The sequence below is a fragment of the Nannobrachium achirus genome, assembly GCF_963921795.1.
Source record: "Nannobrachium achirus genome assembly, chromosome: 15".
Classification (NCBI taxonomy): Eukaryota; Metazoa; Chordata; class Actinopteri; order Myctophiformes; family Myctophidae; genus Nannobrachium; species Nannobrachium achirus.
Window position 1 is genome coordinate 11,116,051 of NC_137822.1, and position 22,446 is coordinate 11,138,496.

The 22,446-nt window shown below is 41.8% G+C and overlaps 1 protein-coding gene across 1 annotated transcript in view; it reads right to left on the reverse strand.

Annotated features, from left to right (window-relative positions):
* Positions 1 to 501: 501 nt before the first annotated feature.
* The window catches only part of LOC308299606 (uncharacterized protein), a gene marked incomplete at both ends in the record, with an annotated part of 155,105 nt that continues 133,160 nt past the window's right edge, over positions 502 to 22,446 (reverse strand). Inside the window, 10 exons of the mRNA XM_080743401.1 lie at positions 502 to 570; positions 4,111 to 4,188; positions 5,229 to 5,577; positions 6,129 to 6,834; positions 15,535 to 15,606; positions 16,887 to 17,033; positions 17,746 to 17,877; positions 18,834 to 18,908; positions 21,928 to 22,015; positions 22,171 to 22,290. Coding sequence (XP_080599527.1) covers positions 502 to 570; positions 4,111 to 4,188; positions 5,229 to 5,577; positions 6,129 to 6,834; positions 15,535 to 15,606; positions 16,887 to 17,033; positions 17,746 to 17,877; positions 18,834 to 18,908; positions 21,928 to 22,015; positions 22,171 to 22,290 — 1,836 coding nt within the window. The remainder of the gene's footprint in view (positions 571 to 4,110; positions 4,189 to 5,228; positions 5,578 to 6,128; positions 6,835 to 15,534; positions 15,607 to 16,886; positions 17,034 to 17,745; positions 17,878 to 18,833; positions 18,909 to 21,927; positions 22,016 to 22,170; positions 22,291 to 22,446) is intronic.

Sequence of the window (22,446 nt, forward strand, 5' to 3'; positions counted from 1 at the left end):
CCACTTAAACCCTATGTGCTTTGTTGTACCTGTAAGTCAAATAGCAAAAATAATAGATCCAAATGTGTTGCATTAGAATGTGACCTTGTAGAGCTGCTATTCTGGACAATTGTTTATCCTTCATATCCATTTGACACAATATTAAACAAGTCTATGGGGTCAACCTATAGGATGCGTAAATTACACCAGACAGGCAGTTCTATGACATGACCAGAATAGGGATGCTAGGGTTCATGTGGTTAACAAAGGGTTAAGAGGTATGAAACATTAAAGAAATAAAGAAAAATATGTATCTCGATGTATAAATGCCATCTGCCATGTCCAGTGCACATAAGCTGAAGCATGCCTGGTGAAAGTTGGGCGCTGCACATCCATTCTAATAAGGTCTTGGGCCCAAGGGCTCATTATATCCACCTAAAGAGTCATGTTTCCCCAAGCACTGGGTTTGCTCCAGTGCTTGCTGCATGTCCCGTACCTGGAGGACTGGGTAGTATGTGTGTTTCAGTGTTTAACTCTCCGCAGACTGGTACGCTTCACTGACTGAGCGCTCTTTTTCACCTCCACCCTCACCTAAGGAGCAAGGAGGGAGGGAGGAGGGAAGGAGACAAGACTCTGACCGGTTAACTATACTGTAGGAAGTTATAGGAACCCTCCACACATTAAGCAGGGCAGGAACAAATGGAAATGGAACCATTTGTACACTGTCAGAGTTAAGGGGAGACCTTGACATTTGAAAGTTTGAGTAACACTGTGCTATGGATTTTGACACAGAGAGCAATTCAGGAGAGCTCAGGAGAGTTTGGCAAAGGCAGTTCTCTTGAATGCTGCCCTTGGGTACGGCATGGAAAGGGGGCATTTGCATTTCTTTCACCATAGTAAATGCTGAAATTTGTGGTCTGGAGCGAGGGCACTTTTTACTGACGGGTAACAGTGCTGTAAAAGCCCATTTGATGTCTACGTGCCTGGCAGGGAAGCGAACCCAGACCTACTGTATGCAGTGGTGGGTGGATTTACCTCTACACCACCCGGACATCCTCCATGCTCATCCATTTTGAAGAGACTCATCATAATTCAGAGTTCAACACCTTGAACTATTAATCATTTAATTCAGTGGTTCTCAAACTATGAAATTTGAAGGTCTCCACTTAACTTTGACATTGTACATTATTCAGTTACAGACTTGTAAGGGTCAATTTAGACCCCCATAAACTCTCCGCAGACTGGTACGCTTCACTGACTGAGAACCAATGTGAGAGAACCACTGATTTAATGTAATGTTTTTATGTATTCCGATAAAACGATACTTTACTATGTTAATTTGGGTCTTAGACTCATTCATTATATAAGAATACTGGTCTAATTTTGGAAGTAAACCCTGCCTTTCGTAAAACACAACTTTACCTCCAAATCCAATTTTATAAGCTGTCAAAATGGCTGGTAGTGTGGACACATTTACCAGTCACAACCAAAATGTATGATCATTTGGGTGGTGGCTGGCATTCATTTCCCACCACTTGTGTAAGCATAAACGTCTTCTTGCACTAGCTATGTTTCTGTGTCTATATGAATATGGCTGAATGTAAATAATGTAAAAAACAACTGGCCAGGGCAATATCGATATTCTATCAATATTGTGATATGAGACTAGATATCGTCTGGGATTTTGGATATCGGAATATTGCGATATGGCAATATAAATGTCAGGGGTGATTTGTATGACAGCCCTGCCCCTCTGCCTTGACTGTTGGATTGCTGGCAGCCCCAGTGACTATTAGCCTTATTCACCTGGCGGCCATGTTTGAAATTTGCATTGAAACCGGGTGGCAACTGGGGTGGCATTGCATTAACTTTAATGGCAAGATGGCCGCCGTGTGAATATGGTCAATAGGCCAGGGTGGGGCAGGCCGTCAGGCAAATAGGGCACACCTGATGGGGGTGTGGTTTGCGGTTTGGAGAGTATATAGGGACTGTCTCTACTCCTGGAAGCGGGCTCTTGTACTTTTTATACAACAAGCGCACAGCACACTCCACACATCCATACCCTGCAGACATGACTGATACTGACTTCATGTCACACCTCATACCAGTTTGTTTGATTGCCTTATTGAATTAATTTAGTCTAATAAATAACATTTTAACTTTTGAACTTGTGTGTGGACTCCCTCTTTTTGTCATGTTCGCCCTAATGCATGACATTTGCAACTGAAGAGTACCTAACCCGCAAGATTAAAAGTACCTAACCCGCAAGTATAAAACGAGCTATGCTTAGCGTTCCCTGATTTTGCATAGCAGCTGCTTGAACAAAATTCATGGAACATCTCCGAACGTGGAGGCCTTTGGCGCCAAGTTTAACTGTATTCCATTTGTTGAAATCAATGGTTAAATCTACTTGATGTGAGTGTTCCTGTCTAAAGCAGGGGTCTTCAACCGGGGGTCCGCGAGCCATCTCCCCATCAGTTTGGGGGTCCCTGGCCTGAAAAGGTTGAAGACCCCTGGTCTAAAGTATATTAGATATACTGTAGGGGGACAGCCCAGGTTGGAAGATTTGGGGATTGCGTACTCGAGACGAGGTTGAGATGATTTTAAAAATGGACTGATGATGTCTATAGTGGGAGACAGATGCTGAAGATGGAGCTGCCACGCAAGAGGAAAAGAGGAAGGCTTTGTGCGGTGCGGTGAAAGAGGACATGCAGGTGCTGGAGAGAACCGAAGAAGATTCAGAGGACAAGAAGATATGGAAACGCATGAATGTGGCAATGCAGCAAATGGGAATTAGCAGAAAGAAGAATCATGGTTTTAATAACAGGGTTCACACACATTTTTACCAATTCATTTCCAAAACCTTTCCAAAACTTTTCCAGAATATTTAACCCAATTTCCAGGACTATACAACAATAATTCAGCTCAATAACAGGTCGCTTACTCCTATGTGCAATATGCCTAAAGACAGGTAGTGTATGCCAGTGGTTCTCAACCTTTTCAGGCCGTGACCCCCAAAATAATCATCTTTTAACTGGGGACCCCCCCACCCTGACGAGCACTAAGAGTAGAGGAATTTTGGTTTTATTGTGAAAATAGCTGATCAACATGCTCACAACGCCTCGCGTTGCGAGGCGTTGTGAGCATGTAGATCGGCTATTTTCACAATTTCTGCCTCTAATATTTGACAATTTGGCCCATTCTTAATTTGTCATTTCAGAGGTATTAACAAAATCAATAACCAATGACAATGCATAGCTATTTTTTCCAGGACCTTCCAGGACCCTTGATAAATTCCAAAACTTTTCCAGTACTGGAAAGATATTTTTCTAATTTCAAAATATTTCCAGGAATTTCATGACCGTGGGAACCCTGTAATAACTTAAAGGTAGGGTAAGTGAATTCAAATAATAACAACATGGGTCTATGTTCTGATAGTACTACAGTAGTTACTATAGGATGTTTGGTCCATATTTGGACTCCAGCCTTATCTCCTGTGAGGAGAAATAAGCAGTTTGGGTGACAAGTTTTAGAGTGGGGCCTTCCTCCAATCATGGACGAGTGGGGGCGAGCCTTAAGCGCATCAAGGCCTGCCCCCACTTGATCATGATTGGAGGATGGCTGCCTGTCACCTACATGAAAACTGAAACTTACCCTACCTTTAAGCCCTTTTATTAATGTAATAAAGAAAATAATTGCAGAAATACCAAACAAGCTCATTGTGAGCCTGTACTGTAGTTCTGCTATTTTAAAAAATGTAAATAATAATAAATAATAATAGTATAATAAAAGTATAAAATATTAAAGATTATATCGTCGTTGTCGGGCAGAAACCTTGTATCTCCAAGTTTCAAATGGGTAATCTTTTCGCAAAAGTAAAGCCTGCTTCACCATACAAGGCCGTCGCACAAAAGTGTTTTCACTAGTTTGAATCATTTTTAAAATGATAAATGCAAAACGAACGCTTTTGGACATTTGGTTTTCACCCGACAACGACGATATTATATTACAATTATATTATCCTTACAATGTCGATATCAAGGTATTTGGTCAAATAAATAGTAATATTTGATTGTGTCCATATCGCCCACCCCTAACAACTAGTGTAGGCCTCCTCACCTTAAAACTCACCTTCCTTGGGAGTTGTTCACTACTTCCATGTTCATCAACAAAATGCTCCACATCTGCATAGTCACCTTTCTCTTCACTCTGTGAAAACATTTACACACAATTAATATCTAACATTATTTAGATTAGGAATTAATTGAAATTAATGTCTCACATTTCTTAGATTAGTAATGAATTGTTCTTTAATCAATGAACGTGAACAAAAAAAAAAGCAAAAATCTAGCGACTGGATATGGCAAATCTCTCGCCCCATGTGTTGCACCAAACCACACAACACATAATCGAATTCAGCAAAATTCTGACGCGCGACATTTGGGCTTGCGTTGAAATCGTTCGATGGCTGAGGATGAATTCAAATCGAATGCCACTGTTTGTATTCATCGTTCAAAAAATTAACCCATTTAGAACGGGTACACACTATTGTGTATCATTATTTTATGCTTTAACTATTGAAAAACAGCAGATATACAAGCTCACAGCGTGGCACCGAGTGCCGCGCTGCGAGCTTGTAGATCTGCTATTTTTGAAAAATCGGGAAAATTAGAATTTTGACATGATTCTATAAGTGCCTTTTGAATCCTTCTAAGGTTTTTTGAAAAACCTACGTTTCTATGTCAGCAATCTGGCTAGACATCGTCAAAGAAAAGGTCCTTTTCACTTAACTGGAGCTCAGTTAGTCTGTTCTTGAGAGACTACTATGTCAGTGGTTCTCAAACTTTTTCATGTGAAGGACCCCCAAAATTATATTTATTTGGCCACGGACCCCTATCTCAAAATATTTAGTTCCAGGGACCTCCCAGAAGCAAAATTTGAGTTACAAACGTTCGCTTTGAAAATACATAATAGTCAAAGATTTGCGCACACGTTTTCACGACTTTTTCAAAAATAGCAGATCTACAAGCTCGCAGCGCGGCACTCGGTGCCGCGCTGAGAGCTTGTATATCTGCTATTTTTCACTGGTTAAAGCATTCAATAATTCTAGGCCCTAAATGGGTTTTAAATGAACAAATATGAAAAAAGAAATGGGGTCGAGGCATGGGCACCCGGAAGGCTGTTCCTCCAGGCAACAGGAAAGCGAGCGTGGGGGGTGGTCGGTCGGCGTGACAAGGTGACAACCTGACCTTCATAATCTCCCGCCTCTGCTCCTGTCCCCAAGCACGCAGCCCTGTGGCCTCCCGCAGCACCTGTTCAAAGGACTGCGGCTCCTGCGTGCCATGTAGGAGGCGCCCTCCCGCACGCAGCACATGTGAGTAACCCGTGTCACACACCGGAGTCAGCAGGGTCTCCTGGGCCACGCGCAGCCCCGGAACGCCGCCGCCGCCGCCGCCGCCGTCGTGTCCCGATGACGACGAGGATGTTGACGTCCTGGTGGTGGTCTGGTGGGAGCTGGCAGCCACCCAGCCCTGCAGGGACGAGGAGTCCTTGTCTGCCGACGGCAGGTAGGGCTGGAACGCCCCTCCTCCCACCACCCTGGATGAATGGAGGGAGAGAGAGAGAGAGAGAGAGAGAGAGAGGGGGGTATGGTTTTGCAAGTTAGATTTGCCTCAGTTGCAATGTAACAGCTCTGAGAGCACATCATTTCTATTCCCTTCAATTGTACATTTTTTTGGGCAAATCGATTGGCAAAGTGAGTGGGAAAGTGAGTTTAACGTTGTTTAATGCAATCAGATATGACTTTTCTGTTTGGATATATGGGCCAGAAAGTCTTTTTTTCCCCACTCAGTAGGCGTTCCCGCATAACTTCCAGGTACGATGATGATGTCACGCGCATACCCTCTATTGTTACACTTTTGCTTTGGCAATATTAAAGTGTGTTTTCTCATGTCAATGAAGCCATTTTAATTGAATTGAATGGAATGGAATGGAATTGAGAAAGAGAGAGACAGGGACAGAGAGAGAGGGGGAGGAATAAGAGAAAGATGCAGTTGAAATGTAAATGGGGATGGCACTCACTGACTCGCTCGCACACCCGCCCGCACGGCGCACGCACACTACTTTGCATAAGCGTGACATTCGTTTACCTGTTGTCTCCGTTGTGTTCGGCAGAGCGGCTCAATCCTGACATCTCACAGAGCTGAGCGTAAACATCCTCCTGGCCTGCAGAAACAGAAAGCCCCTCTGAACCCATCATCCCTACACCTCTTCCTCCCTTCACTCCTCCTCCTCCCGGGGCCTCTCCTCCCCTCCACAGCTCCGACCTCTGACCTCCTCCTCCGAGCTGGCCGTTTGAGTTGACCTTGGGCACGGCGCCGCTGGCTCTCACCCTGTCCCTGTCCCTACTAGTGTCCGCCAGCGCGGCGGCGATAGCGGTAGCGAGCTCCGGCGGCGCCTCCCCTCCTTCCTCCGCCTCCCCTTCCAACCCCTCCTCATCCTCATCGTCCTCCTCCTCCTCCTCCAGCTCCATGATGGAGCTGCCCGCCCCGCTGGCGCCGCTGCTGGGGCGGCCCATGCTGTAGGGCAGCGAGAGCGTGGCGCCCTCAGAGTCGTCGGCGCGGCTGCTGCCGCCGTCCAGGGAGGAGTCCTCCACCGTCACCAGCGAGGGGCTCACCCCCGCCGGCCACACCTGCACGTCCGACATCTCCATCAGCGTGTCCTCCTCGGTGGTGGCGATGGGGGCGCACTCCAGGCTGGACACCTCCTGCCAGTACGGCTCCACACCCAGCGGGGAGGGCAAGCTGTACTGCAGGGAGGCCGGGGACAGCAGCTCCTCCGCAACCAGCCCGTAACCTGGAGAGAGGGGGGGAGACAAGGAAGGGAGACGAGAGATAGAACCAACCCAGCAAGCCCTTCAGGAGGACGGGGAGGGGGGGTGACTGTTTCTCTGACCCAGTGGTTCTCAAATGTTCAAATGTCAAGGTCTCCCAAACACTCGCCATGACTGAACAGGTCATTTTGACCGATTTTGAGATTTAAGAAATGAAACAAGACTGCTCAGGAAACCCTCAAAAATATTTATTTCATATTTACAAAACGTCTAAGATGGTTAAAAAAAAACAAGACTTGAAAGGGCAAATTTCTGAGAGTTTCCTGAGCAAATCCATTTCACCTCTAAATCTCAAAATCAGGCTCTGTCATGCGAGCGTTAACTCTGACAGTGTACAAATGGAACCAACTGAACCTGTTAGGGTTCATTTGGTTCCATTTGTACACTGTCAGAGTTACAGACTTGTATGGGTCGATTTAGACCCCACTAAAGGAACCCACAGAGTCACTGGAATCCACTTTGAGAACCACAGCTCTGACCTCAGACGAAACAGTCCAACTCGGCCGTGTCCCAATATGCCAGGAAAGAAACCAGAGGGTTTTTTTTTTGGTTTGGTTTATTTCTTTTATCAAGTGCTTTGTGAGTGAGGTTGATGATTTAGGACCACTGACCGACGAGGGCCTTGTGCAGCTGGTTTGGTGTGCAAGTGTGAAAGACAGACCTTGGTCTTGATCTTAAATCAGCACTCCCTCTCGACTGCCCTTGATAAATAATCCCAACCCAATATGTTTTTACGTTACTTTCAGATTAAAAGGTGGTTGGTACACATTGTCGAAATAACCTGAGCAGAGCCCAGAACCTTACTGGAAGTAGTAAAAACATAGTTGTTTTTTCCTTGTGCTTCCTTTACCTTGTTCAATGTTGACTTGTTTGGTTGGCTGGTTTTAAAGTAGACTCATTTGTGTTGTTTGGTAAAGGAAGCAGTCTGTTTAACCATCATTGGGACACAGCAAAATTGTGAGGTTTAACAAGGGGTTAAAGGAGCTTCATTTCTATAAGGCGAAGGCTGCATTGCTTTGTGTCTTAATAAATAAGAAAGTGACATATTGTATTGACAGTTATGCTGTGTTCCTTAACAGGAGGTGAGAAGAAGTGTATCTACAGTAGTGTTATGTGTTGCAAGTGGGGTTGGCACGATATTCAATGTTCAGATATCAAAGTAATGGTATACCAGATATCCACATACAGTAAGGGTGGTATTGATGGATTTGAGTGATATTTTACCTACAAATGAATTCACATTTGTTGTGTTCATTTCTGACCATATGTAGAATGAACGACAGAAACCCTCAAGAAATGGGTCTCCCCAAATCTTGTGTGCCAGATGAGTTTTGGTACAGTAGTTCAGTTTTCCATGTGACATGATAATGGCCCATGGACCAGAAAGAGTATAGTTTCATGTACAAATGTAGTTTTGAGGTGCTGGCTAAATACAGCATTTCAATGTCCATAAATACATACTCTTTATCCACATAATCCAACACTTTTTATGGCCATCACAGGTACAGGAAATGGATCCAAGTATTTGGATCCATTACAAATCGTATTTCGGTCTTGTAAGTCACTCTTAGTGACAAGTCAATCAAGGAAGAGGAAAGGTGCTCTAGGAGGCTACAATCTGGACCGACCAACTGTTTGAGACATGTAGATGAGGTTTTTTTAGACGTTTTAGTAAACATAATACCAGGAAATCATAGTTATCGTTCCAACCCTAGTCACAAATCGTAGGTGTGGGTGAGCAGCATCTTGCAGTCACTGCAAAAGAAACAGCAAGTTGCTGTTGCACTTGCAGTTATACTCGCAAGTGAAAACATGCATAATTATGTATCCTCCCAAAAATCCCCGAAAATGTTGTCTACAAGCACGCACGCACGCACGCACACGCACACACACACACACACACACACACACACACACACACACACACACACACACACACACACACACACACACACACACACACACACACTCACACACACACACACACACACACACGCCTACCTAGACAATGCCTTTGTCAGAAAGTTTGCAGGATGACTACTATAAGAATCTACCGAACTGAATAGCTAGTACTGTATGAATCATTTACTTTAGTATAAACTGTATTGTTGTAATAATGCAATATAATGTGATTATAAGTGATTACATTGGGTGTTTTAACGTGAAACATTTAATGCATGCCAGAACATCACACAAAGTGTTTCTTCCTGCACCTCCAGGAATGTCATTAAACCCGATTGAAACTGTGGTTTCAACCCAGTAAATAACTTTTTCATCCAGGGTACCCGTGAATTACGTTGTTACTTTACAGTACCTTACAGCTATGACAAATATGTAAATCTTTCCCCCTTAAATACAGTATGTCGATTCAAACATATGTTCTATTAGTCTTTACATGATGGCCTGTGAATTACAGTTTAGAAGAAAATGATAAGAATTTGTGATTGATGATTGATTCTAGATTCTCTGTCTGATAACACTTCTGTGTTCATTCCCTTGAATTTCATGAACTTTGCAAATTTGGGATGTTTAATAAAAGGTTGATTCTAGATTACATTCAATGTTCTGAGCCATACAACATACAGAAACACACAGACAATCACAGTCATATAAACGTAGACAACGCTCATGCTGGCTAGTTTATCCTCTTCTTCATTGCAAGGATGATTCATAAAGTCTATAAAGTTAAAATACAGAACCATATTTATTTTATCTTTATTTCTTTTTCTGGTCAAATGAGAAGTGCTTTTTAGACAAGAGCAATCTTATGTTTTCCTTCCTAGACTACACAGTTTTCATGTGGATTTTCATTCTGGAATTATGAATTATTAATCTGAAAGTGCTCCCACTGCTGCCATCTTCTGAGATGGATGTTGCCGAAGAGGGAGAGGCGTTGTCAAGCTTGCTAACTAACTGGCTAGATACGGTTAATGTATGTCAGACTGTTTGTATAACAAAATCCTGTGTAAGTACATTTTATGAATTAAAGGACAACTTTGTTTTTTTACAACGAGGGTTCATATTTTAGATTGTAATTAGAGAAAAGAAAAAGTGAATGTTAAAATGTTTTCATTTGCTTCATCACCATCATCACAGTGCTAAAATGTGGGGCATGCGGGGCATGCTTACGCATGGGGACATGCGTACAAGTGGCTAAATATGTCTTTTTAGACACAATAAGCCAGCAGTTTCTTTATTGCTATTTACAGTAATACTTCTAGCCCCCATAAGTCACATCCAACCATGAAAGATTGCGTTGTATCTTGGGAATGGGCCTATTCTGTGTAAAATGACACATTTAGCCACTTGTATGCATGCCCCCAACCACTGAAATAAGAATCTCTAAAACAATAGAAAGAAGTAAATGAAATAATTTTAACACTCATCTTTTATATTATTTAATTACAATCTAAAATATGAACCCTTGTTGTAAAAAACTAAAGTTGTCCTTTAAGGAACAGTTAGTAGTAAGCCTTGTTGAGGCACCACCTGGACATGACGCTAGTATGTCACAGGGACAAACCCAATCCAACCCATGATGCTGAGTGCCAAGCAGGGTGCCATTTTTCAGTCTTTTGGTATGACCCAGCCGGGGATTGAAGTCTCAGGGCAGACATTTTAACCACAAGGACAAGGCCACTGAGCAGGTGACAATTAATACAGCTTGAATAGTTCTGATCTATACGATCAGATAATTCTACCGCCTCCATTGTCGTTTTGAAATGTCTCATTCAAAAGGATGCTGATTGGCCTGGATAGAAGGAAAACCCTGCTAACTTATTTGGGGAAAATTTGAGACGTTTATTGTTATTTTATTTGAATTACATTCCTGAGCTCATGATGTGAGTGCTGATAACATGGAACAGCTAAACATGAGTTGTAATCGTGGGATTTTGTTTGTATAAATGAACCATGCTTTCTAGACAATGTAGTTCATATGTTGCTGGACCAATGAGTTCTGATGAGTATTCTAGGTGGAAAAGAGCAATTAAAGGACTATACTTCACCCAAATCACCATTGACAATATTTTTGTTTCTAAACAATAAACTATTTGGTACATGTAATGTCTTGTTGCATAATGTATTAATACATGATTTTGAGGAATTGTTGTTATACCATCATGTGTATACACATGTTCAATGTTGCACTTAACCCATTCAATCCGGAAAGCATCTGTGTAATTTTAGATTTTAGCTACCTATATATATATGTTAGGATTTAGGATATAGAAGGATACTTTTGAATCGGCCCAGGCCGTACAAGCTATAGTACCATAAACAATATCTACGGTGCCAGTTTTTATAACAATCCTTTTCCAAAAAACAGACCTACTGTAACAAAGATGTTAATTATGGTTTAACAGTACTACAGCTGAGCAGAGACTGCATAGCCCATGAACATAAATCCTGAACCATACATACCTAAGAATAATTAATGTTCATTAATTCATGAGGTTCAAGAAAGACAATTCATCTTGCTTTAAGTAGAGTCGATGAAATATTGTAAAACACCAAAAAAACATATTTGGTAGATCAAATTCTAAAAGGTTGAATGCATTTATGCGAATATTATGTTGCATTGCACAACCTAGCTTTGTACAATTATGATATGCCATTCAAATCCAACACATTTATTATTATTATTATTATTATTATTTTATTTATTTTTACAAAATGTGGCTGTGTGATATCATGTACATTAGATATCGTTTTAAGGTACAAAATAATAGGTCCGCCATAACGTTTTCAAATCTTTTTGAGATAATGGATGTGTACAATTTATAGTCCACGTTTAGTAAAGAAATTGGTCTATAGTTGTTGCAATACTCTTTATCTTTTCCTTCTTTATGAATTACTGTTATAAAACAAAATAACAAGTATTAAAGGGTGAAATAGTTCTTTAATCTGATCAGAGCGGCAGGTTTTACGATGTCGTAATCTTATTATAAGTGGATCGTGTCAATGGACGACAGTATGAGCATGTGTGTGCAGGGGCGTCACACCAAATTCTGGGCCCTGGGTACAAGGATTCACTGCGGGCCCCCCATGAATGTTAACTATTGAAAAATAGCAGATATACAAGCTCACAGGAGCTTGTATATCTGCTATTTTTGAAAAATCGTGAAAATGTGTGCAAGAAACCTATGTCAAGGACCCCCCAAGATGATATGTATTTGGCCACGGACCCCGATCTCAAAATATTTCGTTCCAGGGACCCCCAGAAGCAACATTTTAGTTGGAAATGTTCGCTTAAAAAATACATATATTCAAAGATTTTCACACATTTTCACAACTTTTCAAAAATAGCAGATCTACAAGCTCGCAGCGCGGCACTCGGTGCCGCGCTGTGAGCTTGTATATCTGCTATTTTTCAATAGATAAAGTTATTAGGGCCCCTCCACCTTGGGCCCCAGTAACTCAGTCCCACTTTCCTACCCCTTGTGACGCCCCTGTGTGTGTGTGTGTTTCTGGGATGGTCGAGGTAAGGGCCACGGAATGATGGAAGGTGATGGAAAGTGTGAAAAGTGAAAATGAGGTGGAGCGAAACGGGATTAGAATGAGTTAGAATGAAGTTACTGTAGATGAATCTGGGTTGTCCTTCCCTGTACTTATATTTTATATGAACACATACAGTACACACAGGTGTAAAAAGGCACACGGTAAATTATACTACTGTACACAATACTGTACGTGGTGATGCACAAAAAACGCCACATAATAGTCGTGACACGTGTCATGGCACAAACGAATAACACAGCACAATAACTGCACGGCACACTACTCACTTACTATATCCATACACATGCACACACACACACACACACACGCACACACACACACACACACACATACACACACACGCGCGCACGCACACACACACACACACACACACACACGCACGCACACACACACACGCGTACACACGCGCACACACTCTTGTGTCACAGGTGAGGTACACTGATTAGATGTGCTCAGATATTGTCAGGCGCACCCACAACACTACATGAAAACACTTCACGCAATACTCAATATTATATCTCTTGGCACATAATGTTCACACAGTGCTGCAGTGACAGTGCGTCAGTCATCTGGCATGGGCAAAATATTGTTTTAATATTGAAATACTTTTTAATTATTTTTTACATATATACTGTATATATCTTGGGGTTGCTTTAGAGGTTGCTTTCCTGTAAGCAGACATGAACCACTAAAACCCTATACTTTGTCTTATGACAAATAGTAAAAGTGCACAATGTGTTACATTGCAATGTTTTCGTGTAGATCTGCCAGTTTTGCTATTATTAATATGTTTATTATATATGGGAAGTTTTTGAAAACTGTCACCTATAGTGACATTCCCAAGAAAGGTTAAAAGTGATTAATACCAAACACACCTGTTGTTTTGAAAAGTAGAGTAGATATGACATATTTCAATCACATGTTAAGATCCACAGATCATACATGTTAACTAAGTACTACCTACTAATTAACTGTCTGGTCATTTTGCCCACAGCCAAGAGACATCAGCATGTCACTGTTACATCTTACATGGACATTATGTGCTTTGCAGCTGACCATGGGTTATTGTTTAGCATTTAAAGACAACATTAAATTCACAGAAAAGGAAAAAAAAAAAAAACATATTTGATTTGTTAATACATCATTTGAAAACAAAATTGATAAAACACCCAGTGAACAGAGAAACAATTTAACAGAATAATTAAAAACCTGACACGTAGAAAGCATGCCATGCACAGTGCACACAAATATGTAATCAAAAACAGCAATGTCATTCAATGGTTTTTGATTAATTCGAACCATCCACTCACGGCTGAATGTATTTGAAAACATTTGTTTTTAATACCAAGCTGGGCTTGGTTAACCTCCTAAAAAAGAGGTTTAAATAATAAAATATATGTTGTGTAGTTCATAATTATGTACTGTATTAATGCCCGCCCACATTATGTCAAGATAAGCTAAGCCAAATGCGCTTATTTTTTCCAGTTTAAATACAAATTCAACTACTATTCAGCCCAACACAGACACACACGTACACATTTAGAAGAACATGCAGCATGCACATGCATAAAGGTTAGAACACACACACAGTCACACACACAGAGCTGGATCGAGAGAGGAGGAGGAGGAGGAGAACGTTCCCGCTCGACTGAACGAGGGAGGAGCACGGGGAAAAAAAATAAGATGACAGAGGAGAGGAGGCCCAGAGGTCAACATGAGGTCATATGAGGTCAGAGGTCGAACAGGAAGAGCTGTGAGGAGGAGAAGAAGAAGGAGGAGAGGGAGGAAGAAGAGTAGGGCGGCTCGGCAGCAGATATGACATGTTACAGGCACAGAGAGAGAGAGAGAGAGTAACCCATTATCTACTGGTAATAGTTTGATATTTCATCAGGCAATACTGGTGTCCACTGATGCCGAGCGTATTCTCTTTCAGATAACCGTGTTGACTCAAGTGAATGAATGTGGACTATGTTGACTCAAACAGTCGTGACAATAAGGTTGGGCGTAGTAGAGTTCTTTTGGTGAAAGGACAACTTCATATTTTAGATTGTAATTACTGAAAAGAAAAGATGAGTGTTAAAATGTTTTCATTTACAGCTTTCTATCGTTTTAGCGATTTTAATTTCAGTGGATGGGGGCATGCGTACAAGTGGCTAAATATGTCTTTTTAAAAAGCCGACGATTTCTTTATTACTATGTACAGTAACACTACTAGCCCCCATAAGCCACATCAGCCCATGAAAGATTGCGGCGCATCTTGGGAATGGGCTTATTGTGTCTAAAAAGAAAGACATATTTAGCCACTTGTACGCATGCCCACTGAAATCAAAATAGTTGAAATCACTAAAACGATAGACAGCAGTAAATGGTGAACCAAACATGGTTCACATTCTTATAGAAATCGTTCGTATGGAGACACCACAGGTACCTGATGAAGCTTCAAAATATGTCGAGTAGGGAATGAGAGAGAGAGAGAGAGAGAGAGAGAGAGAGAGAGAGAGAGAGAGAGAGAGAGAGAGAGAGAGAGGAGTAGAAAAAGGAATGAAGGCCCAGTGCACACTATCTGTGTACTATTACCACCGTATACTAATGTATCCATCCCAGACACACGCACACACAGGCACACACACATGCGCGCCGGCGCACACGCGTACACAAATACATTTACTTTTAACACAGATACAGATATACTGTATTATCAACCCAAATATGAAACTCAACCCTCTAGAATCTTTTCATGTTCTTCATCGTGCACGCTTTTGCTTGTTAATGTTAATAGTCTTATACTGTCTCTAAGGTCTGAGCTATCCTGCATGAGGGCGATGTCCTCGTTCCTCATATTGAGGCTATGGTTTGAACCATCATGTTCAGGGCTAAAAAGGAGGCATGAGGCGTGTGGTGAAGGATTGCAACTAAAAGAATGATCAGTGCCACCTCAGCCCCGGGGAGAACGCAGTGCGATGGTGTTATAAACGCATGCTGGGGCAAACCGCGCCTGGGTGTACGGTGTGAGGGACCACACCATTCCCCAGCGCGACATAACGTCACTCGGAGAAGATATCGTTCAGGGTCACTCGGATATTCATCATCACCATGAGCAGCATACGTCCATGCAGCCCGAGTGCCCTCCAACTTCAACTTACCCCTTCTGAAAAACGGCGCTCTAATAACGCGGGGCTTGTGGACTAGGCGCGGTGACCGTGTGTCCGTGACCTCTTGTGGAGCAACAGAGACAAGGTGAATTAGCGGTTACCTGGACACTACGAGCAGACTCTCACTCCCTAGCTTCCGCCGTGGTCTGAAGACTCACCACTTCAGACTCCACCTTAGCCCACAGCACTTACCGTAGCACTTGCCTACCCTCAATGACCATACTGTACATGTACTGTAAGTTAGATAGCATTTTTTAGTTGTTTTTTCTGGTTTTCAATTCATATAAAGTTTTTACTGAATAGGTGCTTGGTCTACCTACGTTTTTCTGCTGTGCTGCTATGAATGTTTACCTTTTATCTTCCAAGGGTGTTTTCTTTTTAAAGGCTTTTTATTTGAAGCTGCAATCTGAATATTCTTTGTTATTTTGATCAATATGTATGTACAGCCTATGTATGGTCTCTGCTATTCTACTGAGATATTTAGATATTTAGATCACATTTAGATTGCGCGATGCTCAAAGCGCAAGGACATGAATCTGAAGGATTGCAGCATTAAATGGCATTACACTCCAAGTCAATTAATATTACAGTATGTATGGAAGTCAGAGGGGTTAAATTGAGCATAAGCTAATTTCTCTATTAACTACTCTTCTTAAGAGTAACTTAATAAATGTTTTTTAAACCCCAATGGCAAAATACACTTTTGTCTTTTGTATTATTTTTACTTTTCCCCATAATTTAGTCATTATGCCAATTGCAATTGATCAATACACTATACTACAAAGTCTCTGTTGTTGCCAACCTTCACGGTTGTTCTGGGGAGTCTGTAGACAACCATGTGTCTCAGAGGAGACAAATGAAGTCAAACATCACACTTCTTTTCACCTGACAGCAGGGAGTTTCACCGCGAGGGCGCAACGCATGTGGAGGAACACGCCATCCCTCCCAGTTCTGCTCCTTGCTGCACAAGTGCCTCGACCAACCTGAGGGTAGAGCTGCTCTGTGGCTAGAGCAGCGACCAATAACACTATCCCCAGGCAGCTTACCACATGTAAAGCCTTTGGCTTGGCTGTGGGGCGAGTATGGGGTATGGGGTATGTACTTTAGCCCTGCACCACCCAGACACCCAAGAAGTCTTTCTTAAGTGAAGAGTAGTAGTAAGATGTTAAAATGTGTTTTATCATAGTTGAGCTGTACATTTGAAATCAGTTAATTAAGTTAAGTCTTAACTTATCTAACTTATTTGATCGTAACCTATCTTAGTGCATCTGTTTTTATTTTTATTCGAAAATAAGATGCTGCTCATCTTTAAGTGTGTCTGTGTGTGAGTTTCTGTGTCTTACCATTGATTGAGAGTAGGGAAGAGTCGGCAGACAGTCGACAGGCCCCCTCCTCTGAGGAACAAGGCACTGGCTGAGTAGCCTGGCCTTCCACAGAACTCACAATGTCTGAACGGTCGATGTTCCTCAGAGCACCATATAGACTCTCCACTGAGATAGAGAGAAGGAGAGAGAGACACACACACACACACACACACACACACACACACACACACACACACACACACACACACACACACACACACACACACACACACACACACACACACACACACACACACACACACACACACACACACACACACACACAGTCTTGTCACATGGGGGTAGGCTACATCAATCTGTAACACTTTTAATGATTTTGTAATGACTGTCAAAGTTCTATGCACAATAGGCTAACGCGGACCAGTTCGTGTAGGCAGATGGACCGGCGCGGCGAGTCTCACCGCAAGTCTCCGACCAATAGCATGTGTTCTCCTCCCCCCTCCCCCCTCTACTGCTCTGCTCAGCGCAGAGAACGCTGCTGCGTCATGACGTCAACACATTCGGTGTGACGTTCTCTGCACTCTGATTGGTTAGGGAAATTCTACACTTCCTCCAACAGTGATCATAACGCGATCGCCCAGGCTTCATTTTCTTCCGATCGCCAAATGAAGCCTGGGTTTCCGAGGCTAAGTTCTATGTGACTGTGCTCATAGAACATACTTCTATTCCATGGAAGAAGAACTAAAATATAATAGAACTACTGTAAAAGACAAGTCGTTTTGTGTTTGGTTGCGCTCTGAAAATAGCAGATCTACAAACATTTTTCATCATAGCTTTAGTGGACGAAACGAACCCTAGTGCTCAACAGAGAACTTACTCTTGGCCCTCTTGCCCTCTCTGCTGGCCCACAGGTTCAGCAGGGCAGAGCTCTGGTCCAGTAAGGAGTTGGGGTTCTCCACACGGATCCTGTTGATGTCATCCACACCAAACTGTAGCTCCCGTGCCAATTCTGACAGAAGGAGGATGGGGGCACAGACAAACACAGTCATGTAACACAGGCGCCAGGTGGTCAAAGGGAAGAAGCACAGACATTTTCAGAAAAAAAATAAATTTTCCTAAAGAACCAGTGGTGTAAAGTAACTAAGTACAGTCTTGTTTAAGTATTTTTTACTTTACTGGATTCTTTTTTGGAGTATTTTCAGTACCTTTACCTCTACTTCACTACATCTCAGAGGCAAATATTATACTTTTACTCAATTCTTTGAAAACTTTAGTTACTAGTGACGGTACTTTATTGCTTTTGATTACTATTACAAAACATACAGTAACCAAATATTTTAGCCATTTGAAAACGGGCAAGCTCACAACGCGCCTTGATGCGACACATTGTGAGCTTGCAGATCTGCTATTTTCAAAACATTTATTTAAAAACGTATTTATTTTTTTCTCAGAGGAGGGCTGTGGGCAGGTCAGAAACCCATCGTCTTGTGACATCATCGATTGCCAATCCAGCTTATAGAAAGTGCAGGCTTTCTATTCCTGAAAAGTTGCAATTTTAAAGTGGAAGCCATTGTTCTCGCGATAATAAAAATCTAAATATTTTTTTCAAAAATATTGATTACTTTTTTTTTTGGGAAAATGATGATGTCACAAGACGATGGATTCTGAACTTCCCACAGCTCTCCTAGGAGACTTGGAGTGAGTAGAAAAAAATTGTGATATTTTATCATGAACATTAGTGAGGACCTATTATATGAAGACAGGTTGAAAAGTGGTGAACTACTCCTTTAAGGGACATTATGCATAATGAGGACTTTTGCATTTGGTGCAAATACTTTTGTACTTTAACTCAAGTACGGTAAACTGTGAATTCTGGACTTTTACTGGGTAAAAACAGAGTATTTCTACATTGAAGTATTGATACTTTTACTAAAGTACAAAAAATGTACACTGTACAGAACTGACCTGCCCAGCTCAGACCCAGCTGTTCAGTTATGAGGCTTATCTTGATCTCCGTCCTCTCCATGGCATTCACTGTGGCTGAATAGAAACAACAATCCACTCAGACACTGGTTTTCAAAGGTTTTGTGCACAAGGCACATCAATTGGCAAGTCAAAATCTAAAGGCACACCTGTATTCATCATGAAAATAGGCTATTAATACATCACAATGCAAGCTTTTTTCATTTTAATTTAGAAAATGTAAAGAAAAAGAATAATACATTTTAGATGTTTGCCTATAATGGCTTGCCCAAAATACGGACACCAGGTGGTTAAAATATATTTATTTTCTAGAGTTTGTCTCTGTATTGGGGATGCACAAACTAAAGTACACATACAGTACAGTTGCCTAGTACCCAATGTACACCTGGGTTTGTCTCACAGTCACAGGCACAACGTTTAGCGCAGTACATTTCTGTGCACTTGCCCTGGTTTGATCCTGACAAGTTTTAGCGCTTCAATTGACTTCATATTGTCATAACAGCCAGACAGTGAATTGTGATTCAGTGCTTATTCTTAAAGAAGACTGAACAAGTCTCAGCTGTCTGAAATGCTAATCTTAACAGAGATTGTAGAAGAAAGCATGCTTGGATTTCCTCTAAAGTTGTGTTCAGGACAGTTTCGAAAATATGTTTCTAATCGATTGAATCGCGCCATTTTGGTGTGTTAATTTAATTAATTGTCTCTACAGTATGCATGCTTTCGAATCATTGCACATTCTATGGAAACAGTACCAAATCCATAAACAAGTAATGTGGTGGCAGAAATGTATAGATCGCCAGATATATGTTTGGCCTTCCATTCAAACTCATTTGAAGGTCTAGTCAGCAAGTTTTGTGTCACTGTGCTAATTACAACTCAACTACAGCAGTCAATCTTAACAGCTGAGCTGTCTCCCCCACACTTGCTCTTGCTCTGTTGATGAATCATGTACTTCTATGGTAGTTTGTATGTTGCCCTTATCTTTAGTACAGATCCTTATGAGACCATGTTGGAATAGCATCTCTGTTAGAATGGAAATGTCTGAAAATAGGACTGAGGGGTGTGCCCCGAGAGGGCTGTCATGATCTGTAATGCTGGTACTCTGCTCAACCTTTTGTGGAACATAATTTTTTCCCATAACAGTACGTTTTGATCTAGCAGTTGACCAGTTGTATATGTGAAAATAAGAACGATTGAGCAAGTACATGGATTTTCTAGCTGGAGCGAAGACACCGAAGTGATGAAATGCCTCGGTCATGCCAAAAGTCTTTGTAATTGCGCCGCTCAAACATATATCTTTGGGTCGGATCTGAACACACAGTAACAGTTCAGCAACCAACCAAGCTGTCGTTAAAAGCTGTTATTACAAAAGCACAAATCCTTAAAGGATTACAATTATTAAGTATTATAGTACTTGATGTATAGGTCATTATAAATTGTATTATAATGTCAATCAATCAATTGAATTGTATTGTATTGTTACAACACAGATACAAGGTAAAAGGTAGGTAAAATTCTTATTTATGCAGCAGACTTTCATTGTTGCAGTAAAATTGATAGTGGCTACTTATGGGAGTTTATAACTGTAGTTATACGGTGGTATAAACAGATTATAATTCATTACATGTATATTTATATTTAACACATTATGCATAACAATTGTTACCTTTACTTCTCATACTTGCAAACATTATAAATATTTTATAATGCTTTATTACTGTTATAACTGTTAAACTACATTAAAATGTGATATGTCACTTTACTTCACTATAATGGTCATTTGTTGCTTTAAGACAAACAACACAGTTAAAAAAATCCAAATATTAGAACTATCTACATTCTACAAGGTCACAAAGCGGCATGTTGCAACTCATTGAGAACTTGTAGATCTGAGATTTTCGCAGAGATATTTCTGCAGAACTCTAGGGTCCATGCAGCTAGGTTGCTGTTAAAATTCAATAGCAATACTTACCTCTACAAAAGCACTGTTCTGGTGACGGGGATAGGCATTACCCACAAAATATAGTAGTGTTTTTATCCATACGAACCTCAGGGCTGGCAGACCATTGTCAGTGGAAGTGTAGGTTAAAATAGGGCGTAGTTAGATAAGAGTATCATTCAGATGCTAGAGTCCCATCTACTAAAGTAGCATTCAATAACATCATAGAGGGACTGAGGTGCAATGTAGCAGTGCTGTGTATTTGCTAGACAGAAAAGGCCTTTCTCCTTCGCATCATGGTTATTCAAACCAACCAGACCACCACTCCTGACTCTTGGCTGGTTTGTCGCCGACCAATTGGAAGGCTCCTCTGTCTACAGTAGCTCCACTGCGAGGTCCTGCACATTCCCAGTGCTAAGCTATGGTAAAAATGCTAACAATATCTGCTGCCATGCCATAGGAAATCGCAGTGGAGAGACCAGCGCCATGCAAAACCATTCATCAGTCACCATGGCGACCAGGACAGTCATAAAGGAAGAAGGAAAAAAAAAGGCTAGTTAGCCATTTGCCATGGAGTTATTTTGGTTTCCGGTAGGCAAGGCTACCCATATTTGGGCATACATTCAATTCCTCTAAGGCCTCGGACACACATCAAAAACACATGCTTTATGCTTTACCTAAGGGGAGACAGGGGGGTAAAGCAGCGTCCAATTCATTCCCTATGGAAGTCACATGGTTTTGAAGAAGCAAGCTGCTTTAAGCTTGCTTTAAGGCTGCCCTTAAGGCAAGAAGCTGCCGTAAAGCAAGTTGCTTCTTCAAAACCATGTGACTTCCATAGGGAATGAACTGGACGCTGCTTTACCCCCAGCCTCCCCACAGGTAAAGCATAAAGCACGTGCTTTTGATGTGTGTCCGGGGCCTAACTGCACTGCAAAGAACTCTGATGTAGTACAGCAGTGCGTTGCATCCAAGGCTCAAGTCTTTGTGCCATGCGTGCACACGAGAGAGGTGGAAGTAGAGAGAGGGTGGAGAGGGAAGCGAAGGGGTGTGGGCAGAGGGTCGATGCAACATTCAGGGTCCTTCTCCGTCATGGGATATACTGGGAGAGGACCCACGGTCAGGCAAAGGGACACTCACCCACGCCAGGCTGCTCGTTCAGTGCACTGTAGCGCTCTCTCAAGGCAAGGGGGGTCAACGTTCTCCGACGCTCTTCACTCCCAGCAACCTAAGATGGTCACAAAAGTGAAAATATGAGCTCGTAGATGTGCAATTATTTTCATTAATTATGAATTCTTTGTGTTTTGGGATATTTAAACAAGCATTTAAGAAGATTCATGTTAGTCCAGCGTTATGGGTGTGTATGTGCCTGTGTGCACTTACCTTGACACATGGCGGCATGGCGATGTTGAGATTACACAGTACGTGCTGTGTATCCTCGTATTTGGTGGACTTTCGCATGAAGGACAAGAAACCAGTGGCATCTTTGTTACTGTCTCTGACCTGAGAGTGACAACATTTGGAGAGTGTGCGATGCAGATAGAAGGTGAGAGAGAGAGAGAGAGAGAGAGAGAGAGAGAGAGAGAGAGAGGGAGAAAGAGAGAAAGAGGGGGTGGAGAGAATGCCAAAAACAAAAGAGGGAATAAAATAGAGAGGGGA